The sequence below is a fragment of the Metarhizium robertsii genome (genome assembly GCF_000187425.2).
Source record: "Metarhizium robertsii ARSEF 23 chromosome Unknown MAA_Scf_1, whole genome shotgun sequence".
Lineage (NCBI taxonomy): Eukaryota > Fungi > Ascomycota > Sordariomycetes > Hypocreales > Clavicipitaceae > Metarhizium > Metarhizium robertsii.
This window is the reverse complement of record NW_011942149.1, coordinates 1,136,129-1,153,417: the sequence shown is the minus strand read 5'-3', so window position 1 is coordinate 1,153,417 and position 17,289 is coordinate 1,136,129. Positions and strand designations below refer to the sequence as shown.

The 17,289-nt window shown below is 52.8% G+C and overlaps 1 protein-coding gene across 1 annotated transcript; it reads left to right on the top strand.

The window, feature by feature from the left end:
* Nucleotides 1–7,096: 7,096 nt before the first annotated feature.
* MAA_10633 (uncharacterized protein) lies at nucleotides 7,097–8,471 on the top strand (the record flags this gene model as incomplete). Its single annotated transcript, XM_011412351.1, has 2 exons — nucleotides 7,097–8,167; nucleotides 8,298–8,471. 2 exons carry the CDS (start codon nucleotides 7,097–7,099, stop codon nucleotides 8,469–8,471), a joined length of 1,245 nt encoding a protein of 414 aa, XP_011410653.1.
* Between the last annotated feature and the right edge of the window lie 8,818 nt (nucleotides 8,472–17,289).

Sequence of the window (17,289 nt, the reverse complement as noted above, 5' to 3'; positions counted from 1 at the left end):
AGATGCCCAGATGTCGTCTCCTCTTCTTCCATGTTTCGTCAAGACATGGAAGACCTTGGCCTTTCGCAAGCGGCGCGATGCGCTGCCAAACGCCGCCGCCACACATGATCCACTTGAGTATCTTGCCACCTCAACAATCCCCTTGGCTAACCAACGGGCAACAGGTACATAGTGCAGAGTACGGAGCACTAGCAGCTAGCAGACAAAGAGGCATCGAGTACTCCGTAGAGCTTCAGATATGGACCGTGTGCCAATTGTACCGCCGGATGGGCTACGCGTTGGTTGCCGCTTGCTATCGTCGCCCGCTTGCAATGCAGTCTGCCCTTAGATTTCCACGACGCAATTGGCCGCAGCTTCTCAGCCACTACCCCATCTGTTGCCTCGTACTGCTACGTGGGATGGTGCTGGTGTTGGTCTGCTTTGGTCGATCATGGAGCAAGCCATGTGCACCAGTTGTCGTGTGTTTGGCATGTGACAGTCTGCTGAGATACATCCCTGGCCAACCGCCATGGCACGCCATATCAGCAGCATGTGTGAGAAGCCGCCAGAGATGAGTCCAATTCCACCATTGACAGACAGCCCCACAGAGCTCTACAGATTTTGCTGTCAGTAAAGCAAGCATGGCATGTTCAAGTCTAACGGTGCCTTGCTTTTTCTTCCTTTGAATCTGCAACACGCCAACGCAAACCGTTCTTGGCTGGGGTTTGAAACAATCATCTACCAAGGCGGGGCAAACTGGCCAGACCACATTCCGACGAACTCTTTTTACTACTCAGGATCAAGAGCAATTGACGGATTGATCTTCAGGACACAGGAAGAATCACATTGCAATTCCGCCATGAGAAAAAAATATAGAAAAAGAAAAGAATAAACGGAGAAGCCGGCCGGAGTAGGCATCTCAAGCAGCCTCTCCGCGGCGGGCGGCTTGTCGAAGGCACCACCATCAAGGTTTGACATCATTTAGGTGTCGAATGGCTTATCGAAAATAAACCTCCGTGGGACCCGCTTTCCAGCACAATATCTTGAAATTTTGTCTTGGACCGCCAGTGACCATCTTTGGATGGCTGGCCATCACCTACGCACGTACATAAATGAATGCGTCCTGTGCTGGTGCCATGGGAATACGGCCAGGGAACCCGGTGAGCGGGCGTCTTGATCCGGCCATCCTTTCTGAGGCTTTGCTCCGGCACCTCTGAGCTTTTGCTATTGCATGGTTCTTATGTCATGCAATGCAATAGGGTGGAGAACAAATGGTGCAGCTCATCGTTGGCTTGGCCACAGAACCTCGTGGTGGTGTGAGAATCCATCATCGTTATGCTGTCAACTCGCGCACCAGGCGGTGTTCGAGTACTGGAATTAATTTCTTTTGACGAAAGCGATTCAGCTTGGCCAAAACATGGCTAGTAGGCGCCTACCGGCAAATTTGGAGGCAGCCTTGATTTGTCGGTCTTTGGGGAGAGTGTAGGCAGATCAAATCCCACCTTGGCGCTTATCTGAGCCTCTCAGTCTGCACCTTGATAGGAGCGATGCAAGCCGCTCGTTATCTATGTCTGACAAGGGCAACCCGCCTATCTCCAGCCTCAAAACATTGGATGGATCATGTTCCTGTGAAGTGACACCTTCACTCCCGATTTCGGCGCTGTGCTGGCCACTTCGCGGCAGTTTACTACGAAATTCAGTCAAATGGGACAATGGATGCGTCCTTGCGATCAGATATCAGCTTCTGCGTGAAGAGACGGTGTAAGCGCAGCTGGCAAAACAAGATCATAGATGCTGTGATCACTGGTGTTATGTTTAGGCGGATGATGCGACTCCCAGCTATGAGTCAAGCCGTGTCGCAATTTTGCGCAATGATGGCGGCTTACTATGGCCCTCAAACCGCCTTCGCCCCAGTTGTCCGCCTGCGTAAAATGGAAACGAGGGTCAAAAGGTCGACGATGACATGACAGTCGTATGACGAAAAGCAGTCGGCTGGGCAAGGTCACGCAGCAGATGGTCCTTCTTTTGCTGCTCACGATCAATCACGGCCGACTGACCCTCACCTAGGTAACAATTAACTGACCTGGTCAACACCGAGGACAAGTGAGTATTTACGATAATCCGAGCCGACTGTTTTCATGCATCGCAAGGGTTTCGGCACCACTCGTCAGCCAAGAGTCCAAGACCGATGACTAGGTGAATGAACCAACTAGTGGAATGTCGCGCATCGAGGCGTTGCCCTCGCCGTCTCGAGAAATGAGCCTCGTAGGTACCGCGGTTGCTCAAAGCACTTGGCACAACCGGAACGACCTCTGTTCAGCAAGACAGCCCATAAATGCCACGGCAAGTACAATAAATGGTGCGCGCAACGGGCCTCGGGCTTTTCTTCCTTTCCCATGCCGGCCGGTATCAAGATGGGACTTTGTGATGACATCTATTCCTCGGGTCGGCTATGCATGAGAGCATGCGATGGTGGCAAAACAAACATGAACCAGCACGAGCCCTGAGAACCCCGAGGACCCTGAATTCTCAAACTTAGTCCCTCTTTTTGGCTTGTGCTTATCCGGTTTGCTGTTCGGTCTGGCATAAGGGGCGTTTGCTTCGGCAGCCTCAAGAACCCCTCGGCCGGCCATCATGAACCTCAGTTTCTAATGAGAGACAGTGGCATACATTTTTGACCCTCCCTTGCTGCGGCTCCCTCTTCCCCTGGCCGTCCTTGGCCTGGGTCTGGTCGGCCCGTACGATCCACAAACCAGGTCTGTTACCCCCACAACAAAGCCCACTTTCACATGTCAACGGTCTGACGCTCAATCTTTACTGTCAGAGGGTGTTTATTTTCGAATCTGCCAAGCTGGATGACGCAACAAGATAGTCCCACTGATTCAGGAACATCGTCACGAGCATTAGGAGAATCTCACTGACCACACCGCCGCGGACGGTGAATGTCGTCGGGCATGACGATGGGGAGTACTCTTGTTGCTCCGAGGCTCACATTCGGGATGTGCCGGTGTTCTCCAACCCGCCAGCATCGTTTTTGCGCATGCAGTTCAACAGGCAGGGATGGGATCAGGCATAGGGATTGTGAGCCTTCTTGACTCTGGGATTTGGGTGCTAACTGTGGCTAGTGACTGTGGATCGATTGCTGTAAATAGATCGGTTGATATGACAATATGTCTTACACGGTCTCCAACATGGCCCAGCTGAGTGTGGACAATGACGGTAGTATGCAGACCTGCCCGAGGTTGTAACCTTAGAATTCCAAGCACTTGAAAGAACCTCTACCCAATGGGTTGACGAAACCTGCGGCTTGTAAGAATGAATCATGCTTATCGTACAAGAAGTTGTATGGATGCACCAACCCTCAGCATCAGGCCACATGGATATCTGCATCGTTGTCATCCATCTCAGTAGGATCCGCGTGCAATTGAATAATTTGGACGAACCAAAATCACAGCCACTCAGTTCAACGCCCATCACCGAGCACATCATGCGGCCGAGTATGCGAACATCACGTCAGCCGCATTTGCATAAAAAAAAAACCACCTATCTTCGCCTAGAGTGACTCCTATTTTGGGGCTCTTTACACTCCCTAACTGCTTTGGAACCACGCCAATTCCTGCAAAAAAAAGAGAACCTCATAGGCTCCAAAAACAAGCCAAGACGTTCCACAAAGCAACGGCTCGTATCCGGTTCGTAGCCGTGAAAGTGGAACCTCGGATAGTATCTGGTCCCCTTCATTCTTCACGGTCCTGACGACCTCGAGCACATCTGTCTGACTCCATTGGTGGTTTGACCAGCTTGACACTTCTATTTGAGGTTTAATGCATGTTCTGCCTGGTACTTTTTCCAAGTCCGGGGCACACCCACGATTACCTTGACACGTCACGAAATGTCGCCGGTACAACAGCAAAGGCTCTAACCACCTGAATTGTCGATGACGGAATTGGTTTACATGGTCAAGCCTGTACTCGTCTTGGTTCTCTTTCCAAAACCTAGCTTGGGATCTTCCTCGTCGCAGCAGCCAACCTGCCCTGAAAACTCGAGTCTGTCACGACAATCGAGCAATGCGACTGGCTCGTACGGCTAAATCACAACAATCACCCGCCTCCTCACTGCGTAGACGATAGATAATGCCTCATGCACATCCAGCCCCGGGTATGCAGACGGCACAGCGACGAGCGGCGCTTCGGTCCCTGCATGCTGTGAATGTATGAAACGGCTCGCTTGGAGTGGCTGCATTAACGCCGGTGTGTTTTCTACACGGATGCAACTTGGAGGAGGCGTGTGCTGCTTATAGGCGTGTCGTCCTGGCAGCCTGGCACATGAATCTCCAAACTTCATTTCCTGCCTGGACGATCATGCCTTGGCCCGGACGGAGTCGGATAAACTACAACTGAGACGATGACTGCTGGCTTCTTTAAATATAGACGAATTGGATTTTGTGGATATAAACGCTGGATCTTGCCTTGGTGCTGGTGAGCTATCACTTGCTACCCTAAATATTCTCAATACGAGTCTCGTCCCCCTCCCCCGGATTGTAACATTAATATGGCGAGGCAGACGGCTGGTCTTGGTCGACTGGACATTCTGTCGTGTTATGGGCGAGTTGGAGGCAGATGTGTTCGAGTAGAACAAAGCTTCTCGTCATCTGCAATGCCCATCGTGTTCGCGGCGTACACACAACGCGGAGCCCTTCCGTCATGCCGGGGCATGCATGTCCCCGTCCAATTCGGGTCTCTGTCGCGGACGCGAGGCGTGTTACACTTGGAGACGGACATGAACGTACCAATAGGATAGCCGTGGCGGCGTCACAATAATGTTCGTGATTAACGGTGCTGATGAGATCGGCTGTGGGGGCGCAGCGGAAAGGGCTGTCGATGACTTCCAGCCTGGGGATTCAACATTGGGACCCCGCATTCTGATGAGACGGCTGTTATGCGGTGAGCTGTGATGCTCAGGTTGTGTTTCGTCATTCGGAGTGGTTGGGGCTCTGCAGTGAGAGGTGATTAGATGGAGATGTACGTGGTGATGGGAGGGGGTGCTGTTGCTGATGCTTGGATGCCCGGTCGTGTCTGTCGATACCAATGTGCCCCTTTCTGTTATGGTGGTTTTCTCGACTGACATATGAATCAAGAGATGTGAAGATTGGCGATTGATTGCTCGAGCTCCTCCGCTATGCACCCGGACGTATTCGCCGCCGACAAGGTCCTGCGACAAAGTCAACTCGTCACGTCCTCGTACGGGCTGCCTGCTCCACGGTTGCACACACCTCAGCAACATGAGTCCTCATTTGACCGGTCACCTGCAATACATGTTCGTCGACTTGCCTTTGCGGCGAGAGACACGAACATGCGGGGGGTAAAGACTGACGCTGGTTCAGGCCAGTGAGGGAGGGATACAGTCCCATGAATATAGGATGTCCAGTGTGTTGTCAAGAAGGAAATTTGTGACGCAGGCCGGCTTCTTGTGCGACGCGAGGTACTTAAGGTCGATGCCTTTGGCGATGATGGTGCATACGGGGGCATCGTGATGGATGCGTGGTTGAATTGGATGGAAGTTACGCCTGAGATGGAAGGCGATGCCTTGTTGGCATCTCGGCAGATGATGATCACATCGAATTCGGGGTTGCTTGAGGGGAGCGCAACAATGGCGCGGCCGTGCCGAGTGTCTCCTGCGACGATGAGCCTTGCAATTGCCATGATATATTTGAGAATAGATGAAGTGCCGCGGCTGCTTATTGTGAGAGCGAGGTGGCCTTGTGAGCGTGGAAGGAAACATTATTCACTGGTTGGCCTTGTGCTTGCTGGAAGTGTGTACGGAGACCTGCAGGATACTCGGCGCGTGCAGATTAGTTTGACTCGGCTTGCAAAGAATCCCTCGAAATTCATTCACGCTCTCTCAGCCAAAGAGAAACATGAAATTTTGCCAGAACGACTTGTATACCCTGAAGTTTGGTCGACCGCGATATTGATGCGGCCTTTGCGAGTTGAAACTAGTTGCGAGGTCGTCAGGGGGTTCCACAACGACTCTCGAGCCAATCAGCTTACACGGTGCTCCCGAAACCACAACTTGGAGGGTTTCAATTCCATACATACCTTGAGTTTAGAGATATCCCAACATCCGTCCAACGTCCTACAATAGCACAGGTCGCGCCTCTCCTCGGCCACAGACCCAATATTGGCGTCGGCATGCAGAGGCCTTTAGCCAGAAACACCCCAAATCGTCACTGTTTCCAGGTGGCCGGACAACAAGTCCATACAAGCCGACGACTTCAGACCCTTCATTCGCCGACAAGGTATTGACGCAGACCATGAGCCAAGTTTAGCCATCCTAGCGCTGTCATCGACAATGTACCACGAGTCTTTCCACATCACGCACGAAACTGTAACTCTGTGCAGCATCCTCCAAAGGGTGAATCAGTGCCTCTTGAAGTCTACAACAGCAAACAAGCCGCCTTCCGGACTGACAACGTCAAAATTATCTCGCCGCACAAGACCGGCCAGCTGATGATTATCGAGGTTCATGGATTGGGTGTGTTGTGGTGGATGGCCTGTTTGCTTGTCATTTCACGTATCAGTGTTCAAGATGTGTACGTCACCTATATATTACGCTTGGGTCCCTTTGACGCATGTCAACAGCTCGGCCCTGTAGATAAAAGACCGAAAGACGGCGCTTGATTTCTGGCGTTTTGTCTGTGGTCAATTTTCGAATAACCTCAGCAACACGCGGAGGCTCTGGGCACATAGCGTCTGTTGGCCAACACCAAACTCATTTGCGCTTGCCATGAGGAAAGTAGGTTCCCCCCACATGAGTCGAGACGAGATGATGCAATCAACATAGTCTCAGCTGCTGGAGCGAGGCGATTTAAGCACCAACTCTGCAACAAAGATAAGGTCAGATAGTTTCGACCGGGTTCGTGATATGTTCTTCAGACTCACCACAGGATACATATACGCCGCCCAAACAAGAATATGAGCTCCATGTTAGGCAGCCGAGTCGAGGCTTTTTCGTGACAAGATGTGCCACGACAGCATCTTGCAAGTATGGATGAAACTCGGCATATACCATCGCAACTCGACTCACAAACAGCAGCCTCCATCATCTCCCATCAACGCTCATGAAGCTGCTCTTGGCCAACATCTCTCTACCCCAATACCCGATCAGCGGCAACCAGAGCCAAGAGCGAACACGAAGCCGCCAAGCCCATCCGTTCCGCACAAACACAAAAACGTTGGCGGCCATGATGATCAAACAGCATCCAGGCCTTGGTGAGCAGTCCGTCACGCCGCTTCCCTCACAAACAAGCGCACTGCTGATCCAGTCCCCCTCCCCCCCCTCCTCCCCCAACTTTTCACGACTGGAGCTCCGAATATCTTCGTACGACACACCACCGCACGATCCTGTCTCATCAACCACCGTCACACACACGTCTCGTCACATCATTCCGCCCATCCCAGATCAAACCCAAGAGCAGCTGAAACACATCGATCACCCAGGCACCCCGTGGCAGACCCCGTGGCGGCGGCAGCCACCAAAACGCACCCCACAAGCCAAGCTGCCACCAGAAGCAAACTCCACGAACCAGGTTCCGCACGTTTTCCCTTTCGGACCCCCAAGTCCGCAAGGCTCTCGGGGTGAACCGACAGCAGGAACAGACGTCGGCGACTACAGCACGGCCACCAAGCGCACCCTGTCGGCAGGCGTCCTCGACGGCGTCCCGTCCCAGGAGTCCAGGACTCGAAGGGTGCTGGCACCAAGACGACTACTCCTACTACACGTCCGTGTGCCTGTGCGCCGTGCCACGATGCCGCGCCGTGCAGATGAGTCAATTCCCGAAGAGCAGGTTCGTGGTGCCTGCGGTGTGCCCCGTGTGTTTGTGCGATGCGTCACTGGGGGTTCAGTCCAGGGAGGTGTATTCTGCTCCCCTTTGGCACGAGGCGGCAGAGACGACAGCTTTTCTTCCGTCCCTCATACACTCCGGTATAAAAACTGTGAACCATGCAATGGACAAGCCCGCATCTCTGACGATCTGACAACGGCACGGAGCATGCGCCCGCCGAGACGCATATACGCGCATCGACATGACAGAAACACCAGCATGTCATTTTCAGAACGGCAAGCCCCCTTCCCCCTCCTCCCCCCTCCCCGGGCGCCATTCATCACCACAACGTGGTTCAAGCGCGGAGGCGTATGTAGTATGTATGCTGTACTCCGCAAGGCGTACATGTGGCGCTCGCGTCACGGCCAACAAAGACTGCGGTGACAAGCAGCTGGAAATTGCAGGCGTCTAAAAGAAATCCCAACAACCGAGTTTCCAGACCTCCCAGGTACCGGAAAACGAGGCCAACAGAGCGGGAGGAAATCACTCCACGGGAGCAGTGTATCCCCTCGCTATTGCCGCCGCCGCCCTCGACCAACGCGAGAGCCCGCACAGATGCTCACCCATCCGAGGTGACCTCGGGCTTCGGGCGGGAAAGAGTGGGAAAAAGTAGCAGTAGTACCCCCAAACCTGCACTCTCTTGGGTTTTGCGGAGGAGGAGAGGGCTTGGCTGCAGGTGCGGGTTGCATCGTGGAGGGCCTGGACTGTCTCTTCCCCCCGTCCCCCTGTCTGGTTTTTGCATCCGGGTGAGGGAAGATGTCACGATGTTACACGAGGAAATTGTGCATACATATGTGCATACATACATACGGGGTTGGGGCTGCTGTGTGTACATACATATCTAATGACTGTAGAGACACGCGCGCGCATAACATGGGAAAAAAGATATTTTGCCCTCCACAAAATCTCCCAGTCGAAGAAAGAGGGATGGATTCTCATGAGAGGGGGATACGCGCTTGTTTGAGCAGCACGTTTCCTGCCATGGGCGAAGCCCACGTCCCCGGCCGACAAAATTGGCTCAGAACAAAAACATGGCCTTGGGCGACCAAAAGACTGTAGTGACTCCGTACAAAGGATACTAATTCAAGCACCGCCCTGTCAGACCAGAGGAGACGCGGGAAGCCGGGGCTTTCAAAAGCCGTTGCGGCCACAGAATCGACCTCGTGCATCATTTGTCGTAGTACTATGCGGAGAACCGAGTGCCGAGCACAGAGTATACATACATATTACAGGGTAGTAGTAGTATACATGCGGAGTACCAGGACCTGTGTTGTAAACCCCAAGCCACGGCTTGCGCCCGCAGGTCAAGTTCCGCATCAAGTCGACATGATATTCACGGACAGATCCCGCAGAGGGAACACCAATGCCGCGGAGAAAAAAGAAGGCCAGGGAGGATACCAGCAGTCGTTCGTATCGCACTGCAACTCAAAACCTGAAGCTCTCCGATACTCCGTACCGAGAGGCTTGAAATGATCCATTGCCACGCGTTTCTCGAGACTTGCTTGATCCACGGGGCGGAGACGGGCTCGACATTGTGATGTGTCGCTTTCCAACACGCCGCCAAGTGAGAGCTGACGGACGTGGAAGAAGTGCGGGCCATCCGCCGCCAAGAGCTCTCCGTATGTATGTATAGAGCACTCCGAGTTGTTAGACTCGACTACCTTGTCTGGTTGTTGCAGGCTGCACATTGCCAGGAAGCAGTCTTTAGCCGGGGTAGAGCCAGCCGACATACAATGTCGCAATGTTGCACCTCTGATCTCACCACGTCTCTCTCGCGGCTGCATTCATATACAGGGACCCGAGTATCGAAAAAAGATAGTACCCGTCACTGAGCCGGCCACCAACAAGGGTCCTTCAGGAGGTCCATCTGCCCCAGAAAGATCGTCGCTCGCACAGACCGATGAGGATGGCTCGGCAGCCACTTTTTGCTCAGGGGTTGAAAGGAGACAGGATCCCAGTGGCTGGTAGTGACAGTCAGCCGCGGTAGCTCTGTATGTACGGAGTAGATGGGTGTTTATTACTCCGTACTCCATACGCCGTATTTTGATAACGGAATGTCTGGGTGAATTGCGCCCAGACTCGGAAAGAAGAAACTCGAGACGCACTGTCAGTCCAAGAACAAGGCCAAACTTGCAAAGGCAAAGACGACCTTCCAAAGAGCAACCGCCAATCGCCTCCGCCGTTCTGGAAAAAAGGCGATGATGGACGGATACTCAATCAGACCGTTTGCTTCAACTGCCGGTGTCATACATAGTACACATACATATATGAAACCTGGCAATTGGCAGCGAATGACATGGTAGAGGTACACTAGTGTAGTGCGGCTCATGAGTTGATAATATTGAACGCCTACGGAGTACAATAATTATGATAATGGAGAGGCAGGGCAGAAAGAGCGGCAGCCTGGATGGTAGAGGTGGTAGAAGTAAGACCTGGACACTCTCCGTCAGCCGGCAATCAGACCCTGACCGTCGTTATGGAAGAATATATACATAAATGCCCCCTGGCGCAAGTACATATATACGAATAGTACCGAGTATACAATATAATATACACGCTACGACTTCTGTAGCCGCTGTTGAATATTGACGCCATGCAAGGCACACGGCACACGGCACACGGCACAGGTTGGGACGTGGGCATAAGCGAGAATGAAAAAAACCGGAAAAGAACCGTGGTTGATTTATCCTGAAGCCCTCCCTTGGCTGTTTTCATCATGGTGATTGCCGTAATTTTGAGAAAGGCGAACCGGGCGGACGGGCGTCTTGGTCAAAATAGTTTGACAGCTCAGAAAAGCGGCCTCTCGACAAGGCGACCATTCATTTTACCCACCCACCCATGCGGCCTTTGGTGAAGGGGTCGATGCATCATTTGTTTCTGTCAGTACAACGTGTACTATGTACATGTGTACGTGCCGCTTCGTCTATCTGCCCAGTTGAAACAGCGTCGCTCGTCAGCACATTGTTGTTGGCGGCATGTGAGACAGAGGACCTACGTAGCATACCCCAGGCCGCCTAGCCCACGATGGATCGTTACCCGTCAAGTTTTTCAAGGCACAATCAAAGTCCTGTTGGTATAGTCGGCAGAAACAAACAAGTGTGGTAACCTGCTTCGGGCATCCCGACTACATCTTGAGCCGGCCCATGACACAAAGAGCTGCCATGCATATGACGATCGGGGCCGAGTGAAGATGACCTTGACCTCTTGTCTTTGGCAATGCTGCTTTTTTGTTCTCTGTGCGCCGGCGTGTGCTCGAGCCAACGTCGGACTTCGCGGGTGTTTCCATGTTAGGCAAGCTACCTAGGCACGTAACTTGGGTGATTTTGCTCGCACATCGCCCACTGTCAATGCTGGTCCTAGACAATGGCTCCATTGGGGAGAGTCCAGGACCTTTTCCGTCTTCATTTGATGCGCGAACTGTTGCTCCTCAACGTCAAACAGGGGTGGGTGCATGATGCCTTGTCTTGCACCAATCCCTCCTCCGTCTTGCGGCACTGATGGCGTCCTTTGCGTGACGTCTGAGCCGCGTTCAAGCATCTGGGGAAGGCTGTGGAGCTGGTAATAGCATGGAGTTGTTTGTGCTGCGATTGAGCCGTCTGGTCTCTACGGAGTACGCTGGACTAAGTAGCTGTCAGAATCCTTCTATGGAGCAAGTTGATCCACGGCTCCATCAGACAAAGTTTGCAGACCCTCTCAGGTTCTTGGAAAAGAGCATCTCTTGGCGATCGATGTTTATCATGAGGATCGAGCTGAAATTTGGGGGGTGAGTTGCTAGACAGGGCTAACAGGTAACTGTAAGAGAGAGGGTTAGCACAAGACAGCAAGCACCAACAAGTGTGAAAATTTTTTTCAGACACGAGAAAACCCACAAACGTTTCTGAAACAAGGGTCTGAACAAAACAAAAACCTCAACCAGAACCTGGACATATCATTGCCAAGACACGATGCTGCCTGATGGCATCGCAAGCCGCACGCAGCCGAGCAATCCAGTCTTCTTTCAAGCGCCCTGGCCATTTTCGGGCTTCTCTGCCCAAGACACGGCTCGAGCTTCACGCCACTTGTCCGGTCCACTGTGTGCAATCATCCCTCTAGAAGGTTTCTGCTGCGTCAAAATCCTCCAGCCCGAATGGCAGCACCATATGCAAGGTACGGCTGGAACCGACTGAACCGACCGAGGAATGTGTCAAACAAGTTGCCTCGAAGCACTCTGACGTGCCCAGTGGAACCATGGAAAGCCATTGGTGCACCGTGAATTTCTCTTGCTCACCTTCCAATGACGTTTACGGTGCTGATGTAGGGAGTATGGAGTAGTGCTTGGCGCACGCTGGCTACTCATCGCGCATTGGCCAGAGCATCAACAATTGAGTCTTTGTATGTCGATGCAAGGCTGAAGCTGGACGACCAAGCGTGTGGCTGCTGAGAAGGCCGGAATGTCCATCTCATATTGGCGACTTCACCCACACGCCCCCCTATCCGCCGTCACGGGCAAGGCAAGAGCCAAGGGCCAGCTGATCACAGCTACTAGTAGTGCTACTACTAGTACCAGACCAGACACTACTAGTAGCACTTGCTAGAATTAGAATCGCCGACCAAAAGAGTTGCGAGTACGGAGTAATCGACCAGAAATAGCATGGGCCCACAACAGACTCGACGTCTGGACCAGCAAGAGGACGCAGCTCCATCAGCCTTGTCCAGCCGACACTGCCTGCACGTGTGGAATGGCCTATCGGTTGACATGTAATGTTGGGAGCTACAGACGCCCTGGCAGGACTCAACGGCCGGCGCCAGTTCCTAGCACTGAGGAGTCTTGGTCGCCGTTCACCTGGGCAGCGGCAAGCATTACCCCCATGACTGAGGTGAGACGGACTGTCAAGAAATGTGCAGTGGCCCCTTTCATTTCGGTATCTCGTCATTTGTTCAATTCTTGGTGTTGCCAAATCACCTGAGCATGGCTCACTTGGTTGGAAAAGTGGTATTGCGCCATCCGCACGATGCAGGTGAGCATACCACGGAGCTGGGATTTCGAATGGTCTGTTCTTCTCCCGGTGAGAGAGAGCCTGCCAATGAAATGAGAGCCATGTCGCAATACATATGTCAAGTAATACTAGTTTCGGGACACCGCCAACATGGAAGCTCGCCGCCCGCGCTTGCCACCATTATTGCCAACGTTTGGTGGCCAGTATTCGGCCAATCCACGTCTGCCTCGGCCATTCCGTTCCTTTGGGCCCGATGCTTGGTCGCAGATGCACCGTTGTGTCGGGCTGTGGCTTGCGGCAAGCGCTCCAGATATTACTTGGGAGGAGAATTCTTCGGTTGCTTGGTGGCACCAGCAGATGAACCCATGGTTGTCGCATCTCATACTTGCTGCTGCAACACACATATACGAATGATGACTGGGCTTTTCGGCCCATGAACAGCTCCGGATGAAACGCTACCGGAGCTGCGGCGGTGGCATTGCTGGGAGATGAACGATTTGGTTGTTTCGATTCCATGTGCTAAGCCGACACGCATCAGCATCTCGTATCGTGATACGCAGAACTCCTTTGACATTGAGCATCAGTGACGAGCAAGGGCTGGCAGCCCTCCCGTGCTTAGGAGCACTTGAGCTCGGACCCTCTCAGCCTTGTCGGATCCTGTTGTAATTACTAGTACTCCGTACTTGAAAGCTGAAGTCTGGTCAAGTACATATGTATGCGATGGTGCTTAGCGTCTCTTTGGGAGTTGGTTGTGACAAACCCGTCAAGGTCCCTGCCAAGTTGGCAAACCCAGCACCAATCACATGATGTGATCTTTGCACTTGATCAGCCGTTGCCAAGTCGTTCGTTCATTTGACCATATCAAACCAAGCACACATCCCCATCCCCACAGGCAGTCGGCAGATGCCAACCCGGGATGGTAAACAGATTCTTAGTGGCTGAATAACGAGATCTAATCAAGCACAGGGGATCCCCTGCATTGTAACTTCTACGTTTGCTGTACTGGGTACTACTCCGTATGGGGTTGACCCACCAGTCAGGTCTTGGTGACCTCGATAAAGAAAGTCCCTATCGATGAGCACTTTGCACTCTTCTACCAGGCAATCGGCAATGAACCAAAGGGTTGACAAGCCCATGCTGTTTCACGCCACGCCATGGGCTGCGACTCGGTTTGATGCGAGTGGCGCAGTCGTGCAGTGCATTCCTGGAGTGCTGTCCGCTGGATGATTCTGTCGATTGCCCCGTGGCCTGGGGATCGTGTTCGATTGCATGTACCGAGTTAAATTCTCCCATGTCCAGAGCCCGGGTCGAGCACGGTGATTGGCTCTAGTCCTATCAGGCGTTGGGCAGCCGATATGAAGCTCGTGGCCCGACAAGCCTTGGAGCTGAAAACGTCTCGTCATCACCATTCACGGCCTTTGGCGCCCAGGTAAAAGTATAAAATATTCCGTCACTCGGGCGTAACCAGCTGAACAGGCTTGCTTAAACTTCCACGTTTTGTGGTGAACCCGCTCCACGTTCCCATACAGCCCGCGCGTCCCCGTCGATAGTTGCGGACGCCAAGTCAGCTAACCGGAAAATAGCGTCAAGTTTATTCCGGCGCGGTACTCTTTGGGTTCGATTCTTCCCCATGAAGAACATGACAGACAGGACCTTGCCAGCTGTGAGTAAACCAACCCCAGGATACGGGAATTCCAAATGGGCAGTGGAATTACCGTGGGAGGCCAAAAGTCTTCAACTAGACCAGGTGGGCACCTGACTACTCCGTATGGCGCTCCGTATGGCGCTCCATATTATGATTTATCATAATACATTAGTGTGCATTTTATGTTGGGCAAATTTATCCTGCCACTTGAGTGAACAAGTCAAGTCTTGACTTGGAATCACCAGCCAACGAGCAGCTGGTTGGCTTGCGAGTGTTCCTGACCAATCGTCATCCAGCTTGCCAAGATTGCTAGATTTCCCCATCCATAACCAGAGAAGAGATGGTGGGAGTAATCAACGCCTAGAAGCGAGTAGGGCCCGAGCAAAATTCGTCAGGTGGCGGCAAGACAACTCGACAGCAGCCATGGCGTAGGAACCTGGCACTCGTGATTTGCCCCAAGTGTATTCGTATGCCATCCATCTGACAGGTGTGGACCGAAGTGGCCTAGTTAGTACATGGTGACCATCATCGCAGCCACACGATGGCCTGGACTACATGGGGCACTAATAGAGGCTGCGGCTGCGGCGCAGATAGACTTTTGGGGAAAGGCTGGCGTCGTTGGTGCTCAATTTAATATGTATGCAGGCATGGGAAAGGGGTAACTGGTCAAAACATGGAAGATGTCTAACGGTTCAACTCGGGCGGCGGGACAAAGGCGACCGTTTGCTTTGGCGGGAGAGGCGAAACGTTCGCGGCGCATCACAAAAGATGATATTGAGAAATGTCGTGCCGTCGGAACGAGTTCCAGGATGGTTACATGGAGATTTTTCTTTCCTTCGTTCCTTCTTTCTTTTGCTTTGCGTTCGGTTACTTGCTGGTCTCATCTCTGACATCCATCCATGCGCTCAGAATTCCAGAAGGTGTGGCGATGCCAGATAGAAATGTCTTACTGGGGCACGCCTCGAATGACCGCAAATAGCACAGGCATGCCAGTCTGAAGCTCCTTGTCTCATACAAAGGAGCGACAGATCGGAAGAAACCGTGGCGTGGCCAATGTACATGTGTTTCGAAGCAACCCACGGCGAGAGCAGCGGACAGATGCAATGATGTAAGAGCACATCACTGGATTGTCTGCAAAAGGCATACGGAGTTTGTGTGTCGACAGTGAGGATAAAGGTTCTGGTGAATAGAGTTGTCGTCATCTGCGGGGCAAACAACCACCAGCCCGACTTTCGAAGGTGTTGCGACAATGGCAAAATGACCACTCGGCTCCATCGAAGGGTCTGGGGGGGTTGGATTGCAGGACGGCAGCCATCCTCCAACGACCAATAACGACGTGCAGAGGGACAAAGTCTGCTGCAGGTGCAATAGGCCGGTGGTCACACTGCAGACAAGTGGTGGATGGTGAACTTGTCCTTCCTCGGAACTCATCGCCAGCTCCACAAACAGCCACACAGCCAGCGGTTCCTGATCCATGGCAGCAGCATGTCTTCCTGGTCGCATGGGGAGGCCGCAAGGGACAGATATTGAACACGAATGCGAGCTGTTGATGCGAAGCGGGCTGGTCTGATGAGGATATTCTTAGACGGCGGCAACAAGCACAAAGTCAGGGGTCATTTTTGTTTTGTTTCGTGTTTCCTGCGCGTGAACTGGAACGTGAAGCAGCGTTTATAGTATGTCTGGCTTGAATCGCTCGCCCAGGTCGCCTAGCTGCAGGCGAGCCAGGCCGGGTTGTATGTAGCACGCCTTTGTGGCGGGCAGGCTTTCGCTCAATGGCTACTGATACTGATGAGGATCATTGGTGATGGCGACCTGCTGGTTCATCCCCAATATGGTGGCAAATCAAAGGGGTCATGGATCCTCGGGAGAGCACACATCTAGTCTCTAAGTGACGCATCATCATGCTATATGCTGCCCAAGGTGTCGAGCGAACCAAGCTTTCCGGGGTCAAACTGCCTAGCGTTGTGATAAGCGACTTATGTATGTTGCTGCAAGAATCCCGTTTGGGGCAAGAGTCTGCCTCAGTGATTAGCACGACGAGTTGACTGCCTGGGAACAGCAACAGCATGGGCGACGATTACCTCATGCTGCCTGGACACTGGTCCAGCAATTCTCCTGGTACGAGCCGTTGGCACGCAGCGCGGGGAGGCGGTTAGGTTATGCTAATAACAGCACAAAGAAGTTCGTGGTGTGTTCTTGTTCTGCACCTGACGTCCAGGAGGAAACATTGAAGGAAAAGAAAAGAAAAGAAAAGAGGCACGCCAAACACTGTGGAGAGCGGGACGCTAAGAGTGCCGTTCACAAGGGAAGCGGACAAGGGCGGGTGCACCAAGCCAAAAGAGGGCTAGACCATGCTGGAAGACAGCCGCCGCTAATCCCAGGCGGGGCCACGATGCACCAGACGGACAGCAAGCCACCACGCTGCCTTGTTGCGAGGCTGCCTCAGGTTGAGGGTTGGCAAAGGACGGCAACGGTTGTCGTCTTGGACGGCTTGTCTGACTGCCTGGGCGGCAAAATTGGCGTCGATTATCCACAATCACAGCCGACTGTCGTGACCAGAGAGTTGGTCCAGACTGAGCATCCATTCCACGGCGCTGATCAGTTCTCTGTCCCGAGACGTGAACAAAAGAATAATCCAAGACGGAAGGCATTCTTGCCTGTTGGGCAGAGTTGAACAATTCAAGACAGGGTACGGAGTACTACTACATACTACTAGTTGTCTGCACATGGTTATGAATAGTTAATTGTTCTTGTATGTACAGAGGCTATTTATGCATCAAGAAGAGCAGGCCGTTGACAGGCTACGGAGC